The 15839-nt window shown below is 44.1% G+C and overlaps 1 protein-coding gene across 1 annotated transcript in view; it reads left to right on the top strand.

Moving 5' to 3' along the window:
- The window catches only part of NHSL1 (NHS like 1), a 146019-nt gene that overhangs the window by 82407 nt on the left and 47773 nt on the right, over positions 1-15839 (top strand). The window contains 1 exon segment of the mRNA XM_058307548.2: positions 12303-12430. Coding sequence (XP_058163531.1) covers positions 12303-12430 — 128 coding nt within the window.

Genomic DNA, 15839 nt, shown 5'->3' with positions numbered 1-15839 from the left:
GCCGCCATCACCACCATTCACTGCTTTTCAAAGACAACTGGTAGTGCTTTGAAGGCTGATTATTATTTTTTTACCTGTTTGGTAGGGATTTTTGCCCTATGGGAAATCAGATACACAATGGCTCTAACTTCTCATTGGGTCTGATGGCTCATGTCATTTTCTGTAATACTAACTACGCTGAGTGTGGTATCCCTGAAAGAAGGGCTTTCCTGGGAGCATGAACCCAGGAGAGGGAAGGCAGGTGTAGGGCAAGGGGAAATGGGGCGTAGTTGCCTTTTTCAGACAGATAAAGCGACATGTTACTTTTTTTTTCTTAATGGTAGCAATGCACAAAAAAGATAGAGCAGCAAAGAGTCATTTAAAAGAACCTGATTCTAACAAAGCACCATGGATTGTTCAAACAAAGGGTTTTTTGTTTCGTTTTTGTGTCCAAGGCCAGTGTGCTGTTTCAGCAATTCTGTTTTAATTCCTGATAAACTAAGTAACTTGAGTGGCCTCTGTATTTCACTAGCTGCAGCATAAAACCAGACATTGAAGGTGCTGGGATAAGGCTTCTATCAGAGCCTGCCCCGCTGGAGCCTCGCTGTTGGTTTAGACTCTTTCCCGGCTATTTGATACTGAGTAACCTTCTTGACAGTCCTGCCATCAGGCTTTTTAATTCCCTTGAATTCTAAAGTGAAATGAGATCGCCTCCAACGTGGCTCCACTCTCGGGGTGTCTGGACTAAACCTGCAAACCCGTGGCGCATGCTCATTAAAAATGGGCTTCAGAAAGCTTTTACCTTGATTTAAATCCGATTTCGTTCTTCAGGTCTTCTTAAATTAACTTGGGTATGTGAAGAGAAGAAATGTTAAAAACCGGTTTTCTGCAATGGCAGCTGGCATTTTAAAAGTCATCCTTTCCGTGGTGTATACTGAAAAACAAAGCTAGCAGTTTTACCCAAATTTAAAAATTTTTATATTTAGTTTCTAAGATTTGGGGAGGTTTTATTGTACTTTAATGGGATTTACCTACAGAGGGAGATTATTATCCGAAATGACCCTGTTTTGTTAAAATGTGGTTGCCCGTGGTGCTTTATTTATTTATTTATTTTGGGGGGTAAAGTACTAGGGATTGAACCAGGACCTCGTACAAGCAAAATAGGTGCCCAACTACTGCGCTGCACCCATGCCCTGCACATGGTGGGGTTTTTTTTTGTTTGTTTTTGAAGATTTATTTTATTTATTTTTCCCCCCTTCCCCCCTATTGTATGCTCTCTGTGTCCATTTGCTGTGTTTTTCTGCATCCGCTTACATTATCAGGTGGCACCAGGAAACTGTGTCTCTTTTTGTTGGCGTCATCTTGCTGTGTCAACTCTCCGTGTGTGCAGCGCCACTTCTGGGCAGGCTGCACTTTGTTCACGCAGGGCAGCTCTCCTTGCGAGGTGGTGCACTCCTTGTGTACGGGGCTCCCCTGTGCGGGGGACACCCCTGCGTGGCACGGCACTCCTTGCGCGCATCAGCACTGCGCATGGGCCAGCTCACCATGTGGGTCAGGAGGCCCTGGGGATCGAACCCAGATCGAACCCTGGACCCTCCATATGGTAGGCGGATGCTCTTCCAGTTGCGCCACATCCACTTCCCTGCCTGTGGTGTTTAATGTCAGTGCAATAGCTATCGAGTCCCAGGATGTGGGAGGAAAAGACTCTTTCCAACCAGAGTTAGTGCATCGGTCAGTCGGCAAAGTTATTCCCAGTTTGGCTGTTGGGCAGGGCATGTCTCTCTGTGGTGCTCCCGCATCCCCTTCCTGATCTACTTGATTTCCCTGAATGTGGTGTGGAAGACTGAAATGAGAAATCGTGGGCTAAAATAAGTTTTAGGCAAAATCCTAATTCAGCAGTCTGCACCTCATTCTTTTTTTTTTCCCCCTCATTTGGCACAGAAGCCTGCCCATTTCCCAGGTGGCATCCTCTCTCCATCGCTCTCTCCCCTCTACTCCTCCCCCAAAACTTTTCTGACGAATGGAGCTCTCTGCAAACGCAGCCTTGCTGTGGCATCTGTTCTGCCAGATCGGAGGCTTTCAGGAATTGCCCATGGTGCAGTTAGCTTTCAAATTCTGGATTCAATTGGTTTCTCGGAAATTCTACTGAGACTAAATTTCCTTGGTTAGGGAACCCTGAAACAGCACCCCTCCCCTCCTCTGTTTCTGGAACGTGTGAGTTGTGGAAATCTCCCCCATTAAATTCTTTATTAAGATATGACCCCAATCCAAACTCCAGTTGTGTTGAACAAACACCCATGCCATGGACTAGGGGTGGGGTGGAGAAGCAGGTCTAGTGCCCTGGGTTAGTTAGGGCAGTGGTGCACCTGCGCAAGGCCCTCTATCCCCAGTTCTGGTCACGTGGGCTGCTGAGTGAGTGCAGGTGAGCGTTCCTTCGTCAGCCCACGTTCTCGCTGCACACCGTGGAGGGCCCTCGCTGGAGGGAGGACCTTGTGGCTTTGACCTTCTGGGCATGGGAGGCCATAGGAGAGGTTGGAACCAGGAGTGGTTTTTGAGTGGATCATTCTGGTTCTGTGTGAGAAGCTAATGATTAGGGGGTCGAGCTGGAGGCAGAGAGAGCAGGTGGAGGACACCACAGGAGTCAGCTGAGAGCCTGTTGGGAAGCTTCCTGTGCAGTTGGGACGTTAAAATAACAGCACGGTCCCTCCAAGCATTTTAAGGAAAGCTTGGCTCTTCGGGCACTTTCTACAGTAGCGAAAAAGTAAAAGCTTAATCTGGGACAAATGGTATTTTTTTATACAAATCAATTTTATTGATACATATTAATAAAGCATACATATTAGTAAAGTCCATCTAAAGTGTACAGTCAGTGGTATTTGGTATAATCACATAGCTGTGTATTCAGCACTTCAGTCATTATTAGAGCATTTTCATAATAATAATAATAAACAGCAAACAGACAAGAAAATTCTTTCGGGATTGAAAGAAGAGCCGGCTTCACATGTGTCCCCTTCCCAGAGATCTGCCCCCAAGCAGCGAGCTTCTGCAGCCCGTTTCCTCTCTTCCCAAGAAGCTTTTCTCTTGTTGACTCTGGATCAGCCACTTTGCGGGTCATTTTTGGCACAATCAGAAAATCAGACCACCCACCCCTCCCCTCGGGCTCTTTATCATTTCTCATTCGGAGGATGTAGAAAGACTCCAGCTATCCAGGTCCTTTCTCTCTTCCAGCTCACACCAGCAACTGCCTCCACCAAGACTTGTCCTCTTTGCCTTTCCCTCCACCCCCAAAGTACACGCCTAGCACCTTTAACTTTGTTTCAGTTCCTCTGTAGATTCTCCCCTACATTTCCCACAGGCTCCCAGATCAGCAGCAGCGCCGGGAGCCTGTTGGAAATGCAGACTCGGGGCCCCACCCCAGCCCTCCGAATCAGCGCCTTGGAGGGGCCGGGGTCGTGAGAGCCGCAGCTCTATAACTTGTTCCCTGACCTGTTTCATCGGTCAGCAACTTTGCAAGAACCAGGAAGGCTGGAATGGGCCCTCCTCAGCACCCCCAGCTTATCACACCCTGGACTTGACACCCGGGGCTCTGCTCACAGCCTGGTGAGCCAGCAGGGGGTGGCTGGGGACACCTGGGTTTGGGCAGGACCCGTCCTTTCTGTGGCCTCTCCAGGTCAGCATGGCCCTGGAGGGCTGGAAGAAGTTCTAGAAGTGGGGAAAGAAACGGGTGCAAAGCACCTGGCAGGAGAATCCCAGAGCCTGCAGGTGAGAGGTGCAACTGTCACAGGCATCACCTCTTTCTCCAGCTCGTCTCATGGTCCCTTCCCTGCAGGAGAGACCCTCCTCCTCCACACTGGGGCTGACACGCTCCTCTCTCACTCGGTCTCCACCTGCAGTTAAGCAAATGCTACTCTAACACCTGGAACATTTTCTTTTCTATGCACCATTAAGAGGAGATATTTATTTTCAGAATGTTTATAAAAATTGGATTTGATCATTAAATTGCTTTCTCCTTATTCTTTTATGTTGCTTTGGCTGCTTGGTATCAATTATCTAAGAAAATATCCATAAAAAGGTTTATTTTACATGCACAGGGTCTTTAAGATGGAACACAGCTTTTCAAGTCGTTTGATATATGCTACAAATAACTGAGTTAGCCTCTTAATTATGTTCAAGTTTGTTGATTCTTGAAGATGATTCTAAGAAGAGTCTCACTTTTATTAAATATCCAGGGTGTGTATCCAGCAAGGCAGAATCCTAACTGCAGTGTCATATGTTGGCTTTTTCTTCCCAGTATTGCCAACCCAACCAATCAAGAGTTTGGAAATATAGCCCTTCTATTCTTTAATACATTTTAGTCTGATTTTCATTATGAAAATAAGTTCTCTAATTTTTACCAGGCACAATAGTTTTTCCCACATACTTGCTTGGAAGCTCCAGTAGATTCTTTAACTGTGTAATTTCCCTGTCAGCCGTCGGGCTGGAATTGCTTTTTTCCTAAGCATGCGTGCTTGTATGCATTCTGATGTGCTGCTGCTGGACTTGGGTGTAAAACAGAACTAGACTTTCCCCATTGCACTCTTGCTTTTTTAAAGCCCATTGTTGATGATGATCTGATGGATATTAAAACTGGAATAGAAGTTAGGAAACCTGGAAGAAAAACTTGATGTCCGGCAGAATCCACAAGACAGATTGCTTTCCTTCAATTCCCACATAATTATTTTTAGCACACATCCAAATAATGATGGCAAAAAGGCTTTCAGTTTATAAAATGCATTTCTTAAGTAGTATTGGTTTTTTTAAGTCAGTGATATGGGGGAAAAAGATTTTGTAGACTGGTTCATTATAGGACATTTTTGCTGAAGCAGGAAGCTTGGCCATTATTTTTGTAATTAACTTTGGGACTGGAGTCCTCCCGATTTTTAACGACCTTGAATTATGGTAGGAGGATTATGAAAGATTTAATACTGTTAGGAATAAACCACATTCAGATTTTAAAATATGGTATATCTAGATTTCTGTACTATTGTGAAACATTAATTGTTCTTTTGACCTGAATGGTTTCAAATTTTTCATACTCATACCTTCCAGCAGTACCTCTACAACCTCGAAAGTGACGTAGTAGCCGAGAAGCCAGTGGTAAAATGCCCATGTGGCATCTCTGGCATCACTGAGTGAATATGCAGGTGACGTGCGCGGATTGGCGTTTTCACCATGCTGATAACATTAGACTCTTACTGTGGTTCATTTGGAATTTTTATATCTGAGTAGTTTTGACCTGAACCCTAGGATCTTGGGTAAAGGGTATGGACAGGAAAAAGGTGTTAAACTCAAGCCAAATTGTGTCACTTATCTTCCCCGTTCCCAGAGACCACCCCTGTGCCTTGGGGTGGAAGGCCTCCTTCCATGACCCCCAGCCCTACGCCTGGCCCCCTCTACCTGCACCTCCCGCTGCTCACCCAGCCGCAGGAGCCCGGGCTCCAGCCGTCTCGGGGCTGTGGAGCCCTCTCTGCTCGGGTGTCGCCACCCACCACGGCCACCCCCCAGCCCCTCTCAGCTTTATTTCCTCATAGCACTTAGGACATTCTCACATGCTGCGTGGTTTACCATTTTTTTCTGTTTGTTGTCTCTGTCCTTTAGCTCTAGGAGGACAGGGAGTGGGTGCCTAATATTTGTTCAATTAATGAACGAGTGCGGGATGGGGATGCTTCGCCGTAATTCCTGAGTTACAGGGGAGAGGGAACGGTGTTGGGCTGATGGCTCCTTTCCTAATCCTGCCTCTCTGCGGTGGGTGCTGCTGGATCTCCTTCCTCCCTTTCTGTGCTGTTGTTTTACTAAAATCATCAGCTGAACCCGAATACGATGTGAGGCGTGGTGGGGCACCCAAGGAAGCTTGAGACATCATTCATTCCTTCAAAGAGCATGTACTCTAGAAGCCAAGAGTAGATGTGTACAAACGAAAATAGAAGGCGCTTAGCGGTATGAGCAGAAGGTCCTGGGAAACTGCTCCTGGGAAATCTTGACAGCTGGCGACAATGCCATCCCCATGGCGTCAGAGAGTTCAGGACAGCATGGAGAGCTGGAGTAGTTAGACAAGGCTTTGTAGAAGAGATGGGGTCCCAGGTAACCTCGAAGGAGGGGGAGCGATTTGGTTGAGGAGTTGGTGGCTGCCGTGGTACGCCGGGGGGCCTGGCCTGAGGCCACCTGCAGGAGGCTTGGGAAAGTGGTGAGGCTGATGAGTATTACATGTTCTTTTTTTTTTCCCCCCTCTCCCCTTCTCCCTGTCCCCCTCCCATTTCTGCTCTCTGTGTCCATTTGCTGTGTGTTCTTCTGTGTCTGCTTGTATTCTGGTCAGCAGCACCGCAATCTGTGTCTCTGTTTGCTGCGTCGTCTTGCTGCGTCAGCTCTCCGTGTGTGCAGCGCCACTCCTGGGCAGGCTGCACCCCCTTCACGCTGGGCGGCTCTCCCTATGGGGCGCACCCCCTGTTGGTGGGCCTTCCCTGTGCGGGGGACACCCTTGTGTGGCACGGCACTCCCTGCACACATCAGCCTTGCGCGTGGGCCAGTTTCACCACACGGGTCAGGAGGCCCTGGGTTTGAACCCTGGACCTCCTGTGTGGTAGGCGGATGCTCCAGCCACTGAGCCAAATCCGTTTCCCAAATATTACATATTAATATATTCATATAATGAACAGAAATGTAAAATCCCTTTCCAGAAGAAGGCATGAGAGAGTTTTCTATCTTAAAACCTTTTCTTTCTAGGAAAGAGTTTAAAGGCTCTGAAGCCTGATATTGTATTTATTGATTTGCTGGATAAAGCAGGTGTCACGTCATGCCCTGCTAAGTGTGGTGCAGAGAGAAGGGCGCGAGGGTGTTTCCCACCCGGGCATTCTCGCTCTCTGCATGCCGTGACCCTCGTGTGAGATTGCCAGCTTTGGGCCAGGGCATCTGCGCTCTAACTACTGTGCGCCCCAGCCCTGGGAGCAAGTTTATTTTTCTCCTTTTTAAAGTTTTCACACGTAAAATATGGGTGGTTTATGATCCCCACCTCTTCAGCTCCTTGTGAAGAATAAATGACTTTTGCCATGGAAAGTGCTAGAACAGTGGCTGATTCATAGGAAGCCCTCCCTTAAGTAAAAGTTATTAGCGTGCAGCACTTGCTAGGACAGCTGAGAGCTGTTGCTGCCTCTTGCTCTCCGCCCCCACAGAGTGACTTGTCTTGGCGACGACGCGCTGTGGTTGCCGGAGACGCTTCTCACCCAGAGCTGTGGAAACCCCCTGTGCCCTGTGTGTTTCTTCCCATGGTTCTGTGAGACTCCTGCCAAGGTGGGACTCCTATTGCCTCCATTTCCCTGAAGATCCTTAAAAATTTCTTCCATGTTTTAGAGTCTCCTGTTTCTAGACTTTCAGATGGAAGAACCTGGGTCCTCTTCTCGTTTTAGCGGTTATGAAGTAGCGATTAAATTTGCTAAGCATCTGGCTGATCATTTCCATCTCAAAAAAAAAAAAAGCCCCTAAGTACAAGGTTTCATGTTCTATGCAAACAGTTAGGTGATAACTATACGTTCTGAAGTTAGCGGGATCAGTTCAGCCATTTCTGGTCTGTTTTCAACAGTGAGGAGTAGCCATGTTTGGAGCGTTTACTTAGGTAGTTTCTCCATAGAATTGGGGGGTGATTTTGGTTCCCACAGATTTTTTGTGCCACTGTTGATAGTGGGAGAATCCCCGTGGGACCGTCTCTCACAGCTCGGTGATGTTTTGGCAGGTGTGGTTGGAGATGCGATCAGTTAGAGCCTTGTGCGGCTAAGCAGACCTCCTGTTGCGATTGCATACTGACTTTTAAAATGATTGGAGTTTAAGGACCATTATGGTTTAGTGGTAAATTCTGATAGCAACAACCATTTTTTTGCGCTCGCACCCCATGGAGGGCAAAGTTCAAGCGGGCATTACATTGTGTCTTTTCCGGGCCCTGACACAGAGCATGGCTCGGAGCACTTGGGAAATATTTGTTGCACGAATCTTGCTACAGCTTCCCACAAGGAAGTCTTTGTTTCCGTTTTACAGTGGTAAAATCTGAGTCCTCAGGAAGTTGAAACACTGTCCCCAAGGTCTCAGTTATTATAAGAGGTGACACTGGATTCCAAACAGATCCTCCGTTCAGCTGGAGTTCTTCCCAGTAATTAACCTCCTATTAATAAAAGCCGGGGAAGGCAGCTTTTCATTGCAGGTGCAAATTCCACACCACAACCCTCTCAGCCTCATTCAGGAAGGATTGGAAACCTGCATTAAATCAAGTGTTGGAGAAATAGGGAACAAGAATCTGCATTCAGTGCTCTCTCTCTGTTGTGGTATCATTAGATCTATTCTGGAATGTTCTGATTTTGCCCCTGTGCATGTGGTAGGATTGTGCTTCCCTGGCCCCTTGGAACTTAGGCTTGGCTCCGTGGCTTGTTTGGTCCAAGAAGTACCAGCCAAAGTTACGCCTGTGGCTTCTGGGCAGAAGTTCCTGAGCTCGTGTCAGAGGCACCACGTTCTCATGCGAAACAGAAGGAACACGGGACCTGAACCGTCCACCGCCCAGCCCTGAGCCAGCCCTGCCTGGATGAGTAGAACAAGCAAGAGAGTAAACTGGTTGTGTCAAGCACTGAGATTGTGTAACTGGTGCATATTCTAGCTCCATGCGAGTGATTCAATAAATTGAGGAAGAATAGCATGGAAAGTAGAAATTAGACAAGGATTTCCAGTAAAGAAAATGATGTTGAAAAATAGATGTGTAAAGCTTCTTGCAGTAGACTCTCCTAGCTTGTCTAAAATATTAAAATGGAGTCTAAAGGATAGCTGCAGTGAAGGTTTAGAGGTCAGGGCAGTATGAATTTATGAGATGGCCAGGGGAGCATCTTATTCTATGATGTAATTTTTTTTTTCTTCTATATTTAAAACTTTATTCTTCTAAGAAATGTTTGTCCATTTTTCTTGGGCTGAAGAAAAGGGGTTGGCCTCCCTGAAAGCAAGGAGGAGAACATTTGGGTTTAGGAAAACAGGAGATCCAGTGAACAGGGATAAGCTTTTCCAATCCATACTGTGAGAAGAGTAACACAGTCTTTTGCTGAGTTGCTGTGTTGAATGAAGAGTGTGAGGTAGATCTCTGGTTCCACTTACTCTCTTGTTCCTAGTCTGTAGCAGCTGGCCTAACCTGGCTTTAAATTATGCTTTGCTTGCAGTGTCCATTTAATATTTAAAAAGTCTTCTGTTCACAATGGCTTGCTCTTACTTATACGTACTGCTCTACAGACAATAAATTCAGTGTATAATGAACAGAGTCATGGTTTTAGAAACTGAGATCTGTTACAACTTGACAAAGGGAAATTTTCTTAGACTTCCCCTAGAGTTGGAATAAGGCAAGCGACAACGAAATGGGATAAGTTTAGCAGATATCAGAAATTGGTAAGAGTAAAAAAAAAAAATTAATCATTGGCCTCAAATTTATGCTGTCCAGCTTACTCTTAGATCCAGCATCATATTTCATATGTTATACTACTATTTAAACATTTCTGTGATGTAAATATTCTTCGTGGTGGAAAAAAGATACGTGGTCTTTTAACTGGACTCAGAAAGGTACACGTGGGCAGTACGAGTGATTGCCAGCCCTTCTCCATTTGCCTAGCGTATGTATAATGAGTGGCGGGTCTTGGATCTTTTAGGATGAAACGCAAGTCGGGTCATTTTGGCCGTTTCGAATAGTATTACCGAGGATCTCACAACCAGCGCTGTCCTTGGAAGTTATCTACTCCCAAAGCCCCCCCTTAATGCCGAATAGAGGAACCTCTTTTTACAAATGAAACAGATTTGTAAAAGTAATCTGTCTGAACAACAAAAGGCCTTAGTCTTAAAAGACCCTGGCTTCTTTTTTATCTATGTTTTGTTCTGTTTCTCAAATTTTTGGAAACCCTGACCTCTATGACTAAGAAGCTGCAAGTGGTCACCATTTATGTTAGTTTGTTTCACAAGGTGTGCCCTGAGTCCTTACAGCACTTTGGTTTTACAGAGATAGTGGAAATAGCTTTATTTCTAGGATCTTGGGGAAGTTAGTTCAGCAGCACAAGGTAATGAATTCATTCTCTGCATTGCGTTAAAATTTGGTATGTAAAATTTTTTAAGTGCCCTGTTTTATCCTCCCTTTCAAGAAAATCAAATCAATTTACAGATTCCCAGCATTCTGCAGATAGCACCCTGCTGATGCTTTCTTTCTGTAGCATTTCTCTGTTGAGTGAGAATATAGATTTTGATTATATTATAGATTCATTTTTTGACAAATTGTCAAATGTTGGAGAAAGTGTGAAAATATTTCCTACAGAGAAGGTTAATCAGTATGAGTAAATCTTCATGAAAAAATGTTTCAAAGTTTCAGAAATTTAAAAAACTTCCATTTTAGCCAATGCTATGAGTGGTTGCCAGCCAGCCACAGTCTTTTAGCCCCTAAGTAACTGGGTAGTGTTATTTACCATCTTATGATTTATGTACGCATTTTTTAGTGAGTTTGGCATTCTGATGGACTTTATTCCCATGGGAATTTTCATTTTTTAAAATCTGATTTTCAGTTCTTGGTTAGAAACCTCTATCTAGTCCCACTGTATGGTCAAAGAAAGATGGAAAGGTGCAAAGGAAATGAAGGTTTTTTTAGAGTCTGGTTGGAGAGTTTTCAGCCCTTCACGGACACAGCTGCTGGTCCCCTCTTTGAGGAGATACTGGGGTGGAACTTGAAGGTGCCCTAGCTCAGGTCTGTGCCTCTTTATGTGTGTGGTTTTGGAAAGCTGGTCCAAGAGAAAACTCTTCCAAAAACAAATGCATTTTGAAAGCCTCTGGAAAGCTGGGTATTTAAAGGAAACTTGTGGCAAATCCTGTGCGGCAAATGGTCCTCTAAGGCAGGCTTTCTGGGGAAAAGGGCAAGTCCTGGCTTGTGTGGACGTGGCTGGCTGCACTCGCTCCCCCTGGTCTCCCCTTGGACAGAGTGACTGGACTGCAGACAGCCGGTGACACTGCCAGCCACACCCTGACCCCAGCACCATCATCTGGGGGTGACAGGTTCCCAGGCTGCCCCACTCCCACCCTCCAGCATCAAACAAAGTCTGCCAAGGGTGCCAGCCCTCTGCCATCTGTTTTTTTATTTTTTAAGTACTGGGATTTGAACCCAGAACCTCATACATGGGAAGCGGGCGCTCAGACCACTGAGCCACATCCACTTCCCTGCCATCTGTTTTCGTTTGCTAAAAGCTGCTGGGTGCAGTATACCAGAAATGGGTTGGCCTTTATAATGGAAATTTGTTTGATTTAAAAACTGACAGTTCTGAGGCTGTGAAAATGTCCAAATCAAGGCATCAGCAGAGATGCCGGCTCAACCGGAGGTTGACCGCACTATCCTGGACTCCTGCCACGTGGCCAGGCACACGGAGGCATCTGCTCGTCGTCTGGGTCTCGTTGCTTCAGCTTCTGGCTGAGAGTGTGGGCTCTCGAGCCAGCGTGGACGCTTGGCTGCTGGCGGCTCCATCTGGGGCTGCCTCTCTCCCTGGCTCCTCTCTGAGCTCCTGGGTCCTGCTCTCCATCTCTGCGGCTTTTTCTCTGTCTCTGCTTTCAGTCCTCTGTTTATAAAGGATGCCAGCAGGAGGACCAAGACCCACCCCGGGTCATGCCTTACTGATATAATCCTGTCAGAGACCCCCGACTGAATCCAGTCCCATCAAAGGGTTCTGTACCCCTGGAGTGGATTAGCTCCAAGAGCATGATCCTTTCTGGGAGCTACAAAAAGCTTCCAACTGTCACACCACCCAAGTTAAATGGAGAATTAAAAGAAAATAGAATCATAATCAGTGTTCTCATGTGTGACTTCTAGCTGATGAGCCTAGGAAACAAGCCTGGTGTGAGGTTTGCTTGTACTTTATTACGTGGAATCGCGTCATTGTCTTGTGTCAAAAATCACAGAATGTTTGTGTATAGGATAATAGAGTATACTTTTTTGTGTCGAAAAACATAATGTCGTAATTAATGCCCTGGGCTCAAGTTCTGAGTTTGCTGCTTACTCACCCAGCATTACAGAACAAGTAACCTAATTTTTGTGCACGGAGAGTGGTCTTCCAAGGGTCCTTGTGATTTCTGGAGAGTCTAGGAACAGAGTTCTATGGAGTAATAATTCTTAGTCGTGTCCATCAGTGTTTTGGTTATTTATGTTGTCAGTTACTGTGAACCCTTATGCCAAGAAAAGGCTAACAGGGCGGGGTGAACTGGTTCTCATTTTAATACCCTCTCTCCCTGCCTTCCTCTACCCCTGGCAGAATGTGACGCTCTGCGGCAGGACGGCTACCGCAGTTCTCAGTGCTACTCTCAGGGACCCACCTTCTCCGCCTGCCCCAGCTCCGCCGGCGATGCCTATCAAGATGAGGACGAAGAAACGGATCCCAAGGTAAGGCTGCTGGCTTCAACGGGGCATCCTGGGTTGGCTCTCAGAACAGAAAAGGATACCTAGAAATCCTGGTGAGGTAGGAATATAGTCTATTTTTTAGCTAATGGTATTTTCTCAGTGCTAAGTGCACATGGAAGAATAAAAATTTAAGGGATTTTCATTTATGTATTTGTATTTTCATTTTGTTAGGTAATGTGGACTGACCCTGGAATTACTTAAGCAATTAAGGTTTGATGAGTGAGGTTTAGTTCAGAAACTATTTTTAATTTGTCTAGGAACTTTCAGTGGAATTAGGTTGAAACAGAAATGTGTTACTGATTAGGAACATTAATCAAAGCTTATTATTCTTTTCCTCAAATGGAATCAGAAAAAATGGTAATATCTTAACAGTTGACCGAAAAATGGACCTTTACTACCTTAAATTTTTGGACTTCTAATGCAGTTGACCCAGGTTTTTGATCACGTAATCTTTTTCATATTTCTTTAAAGATATTTTCACATATTCACTTAGCCCCTTGGGACTCTAAAATATACAAAGAGAGTCTCTTATTATAACAGAAAAAGCAGGTGTTTCAAATTGGTCAGGTCTTTAATTTTAAAAGCCATTTTATTTTTCTCTTGTTGGCACAGGTAAGGAAAATAAAAACCAGAAGGTGAATTATAGAATGAGATTTTTAAAATCCAGATATTCCGTAACCTTACGCTGACGCTCAGAGGAGGAGGAAAATTCCATTTATAGGACACCCACTGAAGTAAAGACGTTTTCTAAGTGGGGCCTGATTGGTTAAGTTGGGAATGTCCCAGTGGCCAAGCGGCATTATCTAAACCACATCCACGTCTTCTGAAAAATGGAAACATAGCTTCTAAATTTGCACAGCTATTACTTAGCCTGACGCTCAAATCCGAGGCTCATGGACTAGTTTCTATCGGGTGCCATTGCCACAGCCCTTACCTCTGAGCAGCCCTCTTGTAAAGGTGTGGGAGGGAGCGTGGCTGAGGAAACATGGCTCATGTCAAGTAATATATATAAATACAGCCAGTTCTTATTATTTGCAGATTCAGTATTTGTGAATTTACCTACTTGGTGTTAAGATTCATTGGTTATCTCGAAATCAAAATGCAAAACACTTTCACAGTCATTCTCAGATGCGCAGAGCAGTGAAAATTTGTGTCACCTGATGCACACGTTCCCAGCTAAGGTCAGACAGGGCAGTGCTCTGCCTTCTTGTTTGAGCCTTCAGATTGTGAACAAGTGCCCATTCCGTAGCCTATTAGTCCCAAGTTTTTCTCATTTCTGTGGTTTTTGTTGGCAATTTTGCTGTTTGAAATGGATACCAAGTGTAGTGCTGAAGTGCCGTCTAGTTCTTATGCACAAGGAAGCTGCAGCGAGCCTTATGGAGAAATACGTGTATTAGACAAGCTTTGTTCAGGCATGAAGTTCAACGTTAATGAATCAACAGCATGCATGAAATAAGGTGTCTTTAAATAGAAACACACTTAAAACAATGTTTGTATTGATTGGTTGATGAAAATATTGTGACGAGCTAGTCACAGGAAACTGACCTTGTATTTTCCCTTGGAGCAGTGGTTTACTGTTCAGTAATTCATTGTTTGCAATGACTCGATAGAATGTAACTACTGCAAATCATGAGAATGGACTATATCATCCTTCCCGTGACGTGATGTGACATGACACCTTTCACTAAGCATAAATGTCTCCATTATAAGGACCTCGGGGTGATTTGCAGCCCTGGTATCACTGGAACAACAACCAGGAGGTGACTGTGGGACTCAGTGCTCTCACGGGCCCCTGCCACACAAAAGCAAGTAGGCACCTTGCTTTCACCCCTGTAAGATTTTTGTTACTTTTGTAACAAAAAGCACTTTTTACTTCTGCGGTTTTTAAAATGCAGGTCAATGATAGTTTCATACTTCTGGGTGGAAACTATTTTGAAATCCTTGGAAAAAATTGGTAGTGATATTTAAGGAGCGCTGTTTTTGTTTTCTCCTTTTTTAAATATGTAGAAGCAAGTTGAATTATAGCCAGAATTTTAAAATTAGATTTGAATGTCTTCTTAAGGCAGTTTCTGTTAAGGAATTTGTTTCAGAATAAAATAACCACATCAATATTATTATTGTTGGGCTATCAAATATATATCTCTATTTTATGTACTAATTAATTATAATTATGTGTTGGATTATGTATTAATTAAATATCAGCTAGCAAATTATACCATCATACTAACTCTGTGCTTAATGCCTTTTATAATGTTGTTATAATCTTAAGAAGGTTGTTTTGATTCATGTGAAATTTGGCTGTCAAGTTTCTAAAGTATAATTAACCACGACTATTGGCAAAGGAAATAACTTACCCTTTTAGATTTCTGAATATGTAAACATGAATTAAAATAATTTACTAAGAAAGACTTATTCTTCATAATGGCTTTTTATTAGGATATAGCTCAAATTAGATAGCTAGACAGGCAAATGGCAGCGTGACAGCTTTAAGAAATGCCAGTTAGTGCCATTAGCTTTCTCAGTCTATCTTAAAAGTTAATTCTCTTTCATTCATTAGTAAAATTACATGCTAAGCTTTTAAGCTTATTGCCCCTTTAAATGGCTTTTGTGAAAGATTTGTCTTGCCAATAATTTACATTCAATTTTATCATACTTCTTTATGAATTTCAAAATACCTCTTAATTTCTTAATGAATAATTTCATAAATCTATTTGTGATCCTGTTCCTGGTCAAGTCCATTTTTCATACAAGCTCATATAATAAGTCAGGATTGGGTGATAGCCTTTCCTGTGAACACAAAGTTTAATAGGCCAGAAAGACATCATCATCCTTGAAAAACAGGTACAAGCAGTAGAAAAGGGAAAATAGTTTGGAATCGTATTTTGAATATTAATCGTAATTCATTGTTGGATTTTCCTGTTAACTTGATTGATCCAAGTCTGTACTCAGTGGAGAAAAGATTACTTTGCCCAACAGTATTTGAGCCCCTGGCGCCTCCGGGAATTCGTCCTCACATTCGGCCTCTGGAAGTTCCCTTAACGGGTCTGTCTGCTCCCTGAGTCACTCAGCATCTGCCTCCTTCTTCTTCCTCAGAAATGTGAGAGTTGACAGGCAGCGTAACTGAGGGAGATGGCAAGGGCACGATCGTCATATATAAGTAATTAACCATGATTGGATAGGCTCAGATAATCCATGGATAAAAGGCATGTCGTAGCAGTTCACAGTGACAGAAAGTGAACCTTTGCATTTGCATAATCCGAGTCCTGTAATCCAAACCTGTAGGAAAGGAAAAGATGTCCCCAGCTTTAAGATTTCTTCAGGTTTTAAAATTAATTACATTGTGGATGTGCTCTTTTTTCAGAGGTTCTGTACTGTTGCTAATTCACGTCTT

Source organism: Dasypus novemcinctus, chromosome 11 (genome assembly GCF_030445035.2).
Source record: "Dasypus novemcinctus isolate mDasNov1 chromosome 11, mDasNov1.1.hap2, whole genome shotgun sequence".
In the NCBI taxonomy this organism is placed as follows: domain Eukaryota; kingdom Metazoa; phylum Chordata; class Mammalia; order Cingulata; family Dasypodidae; genus Dasypus; species Dasypus novemcinctus.
This window is presented reverse-complemented; position numbering and strand designations above follow the sequence as displayed.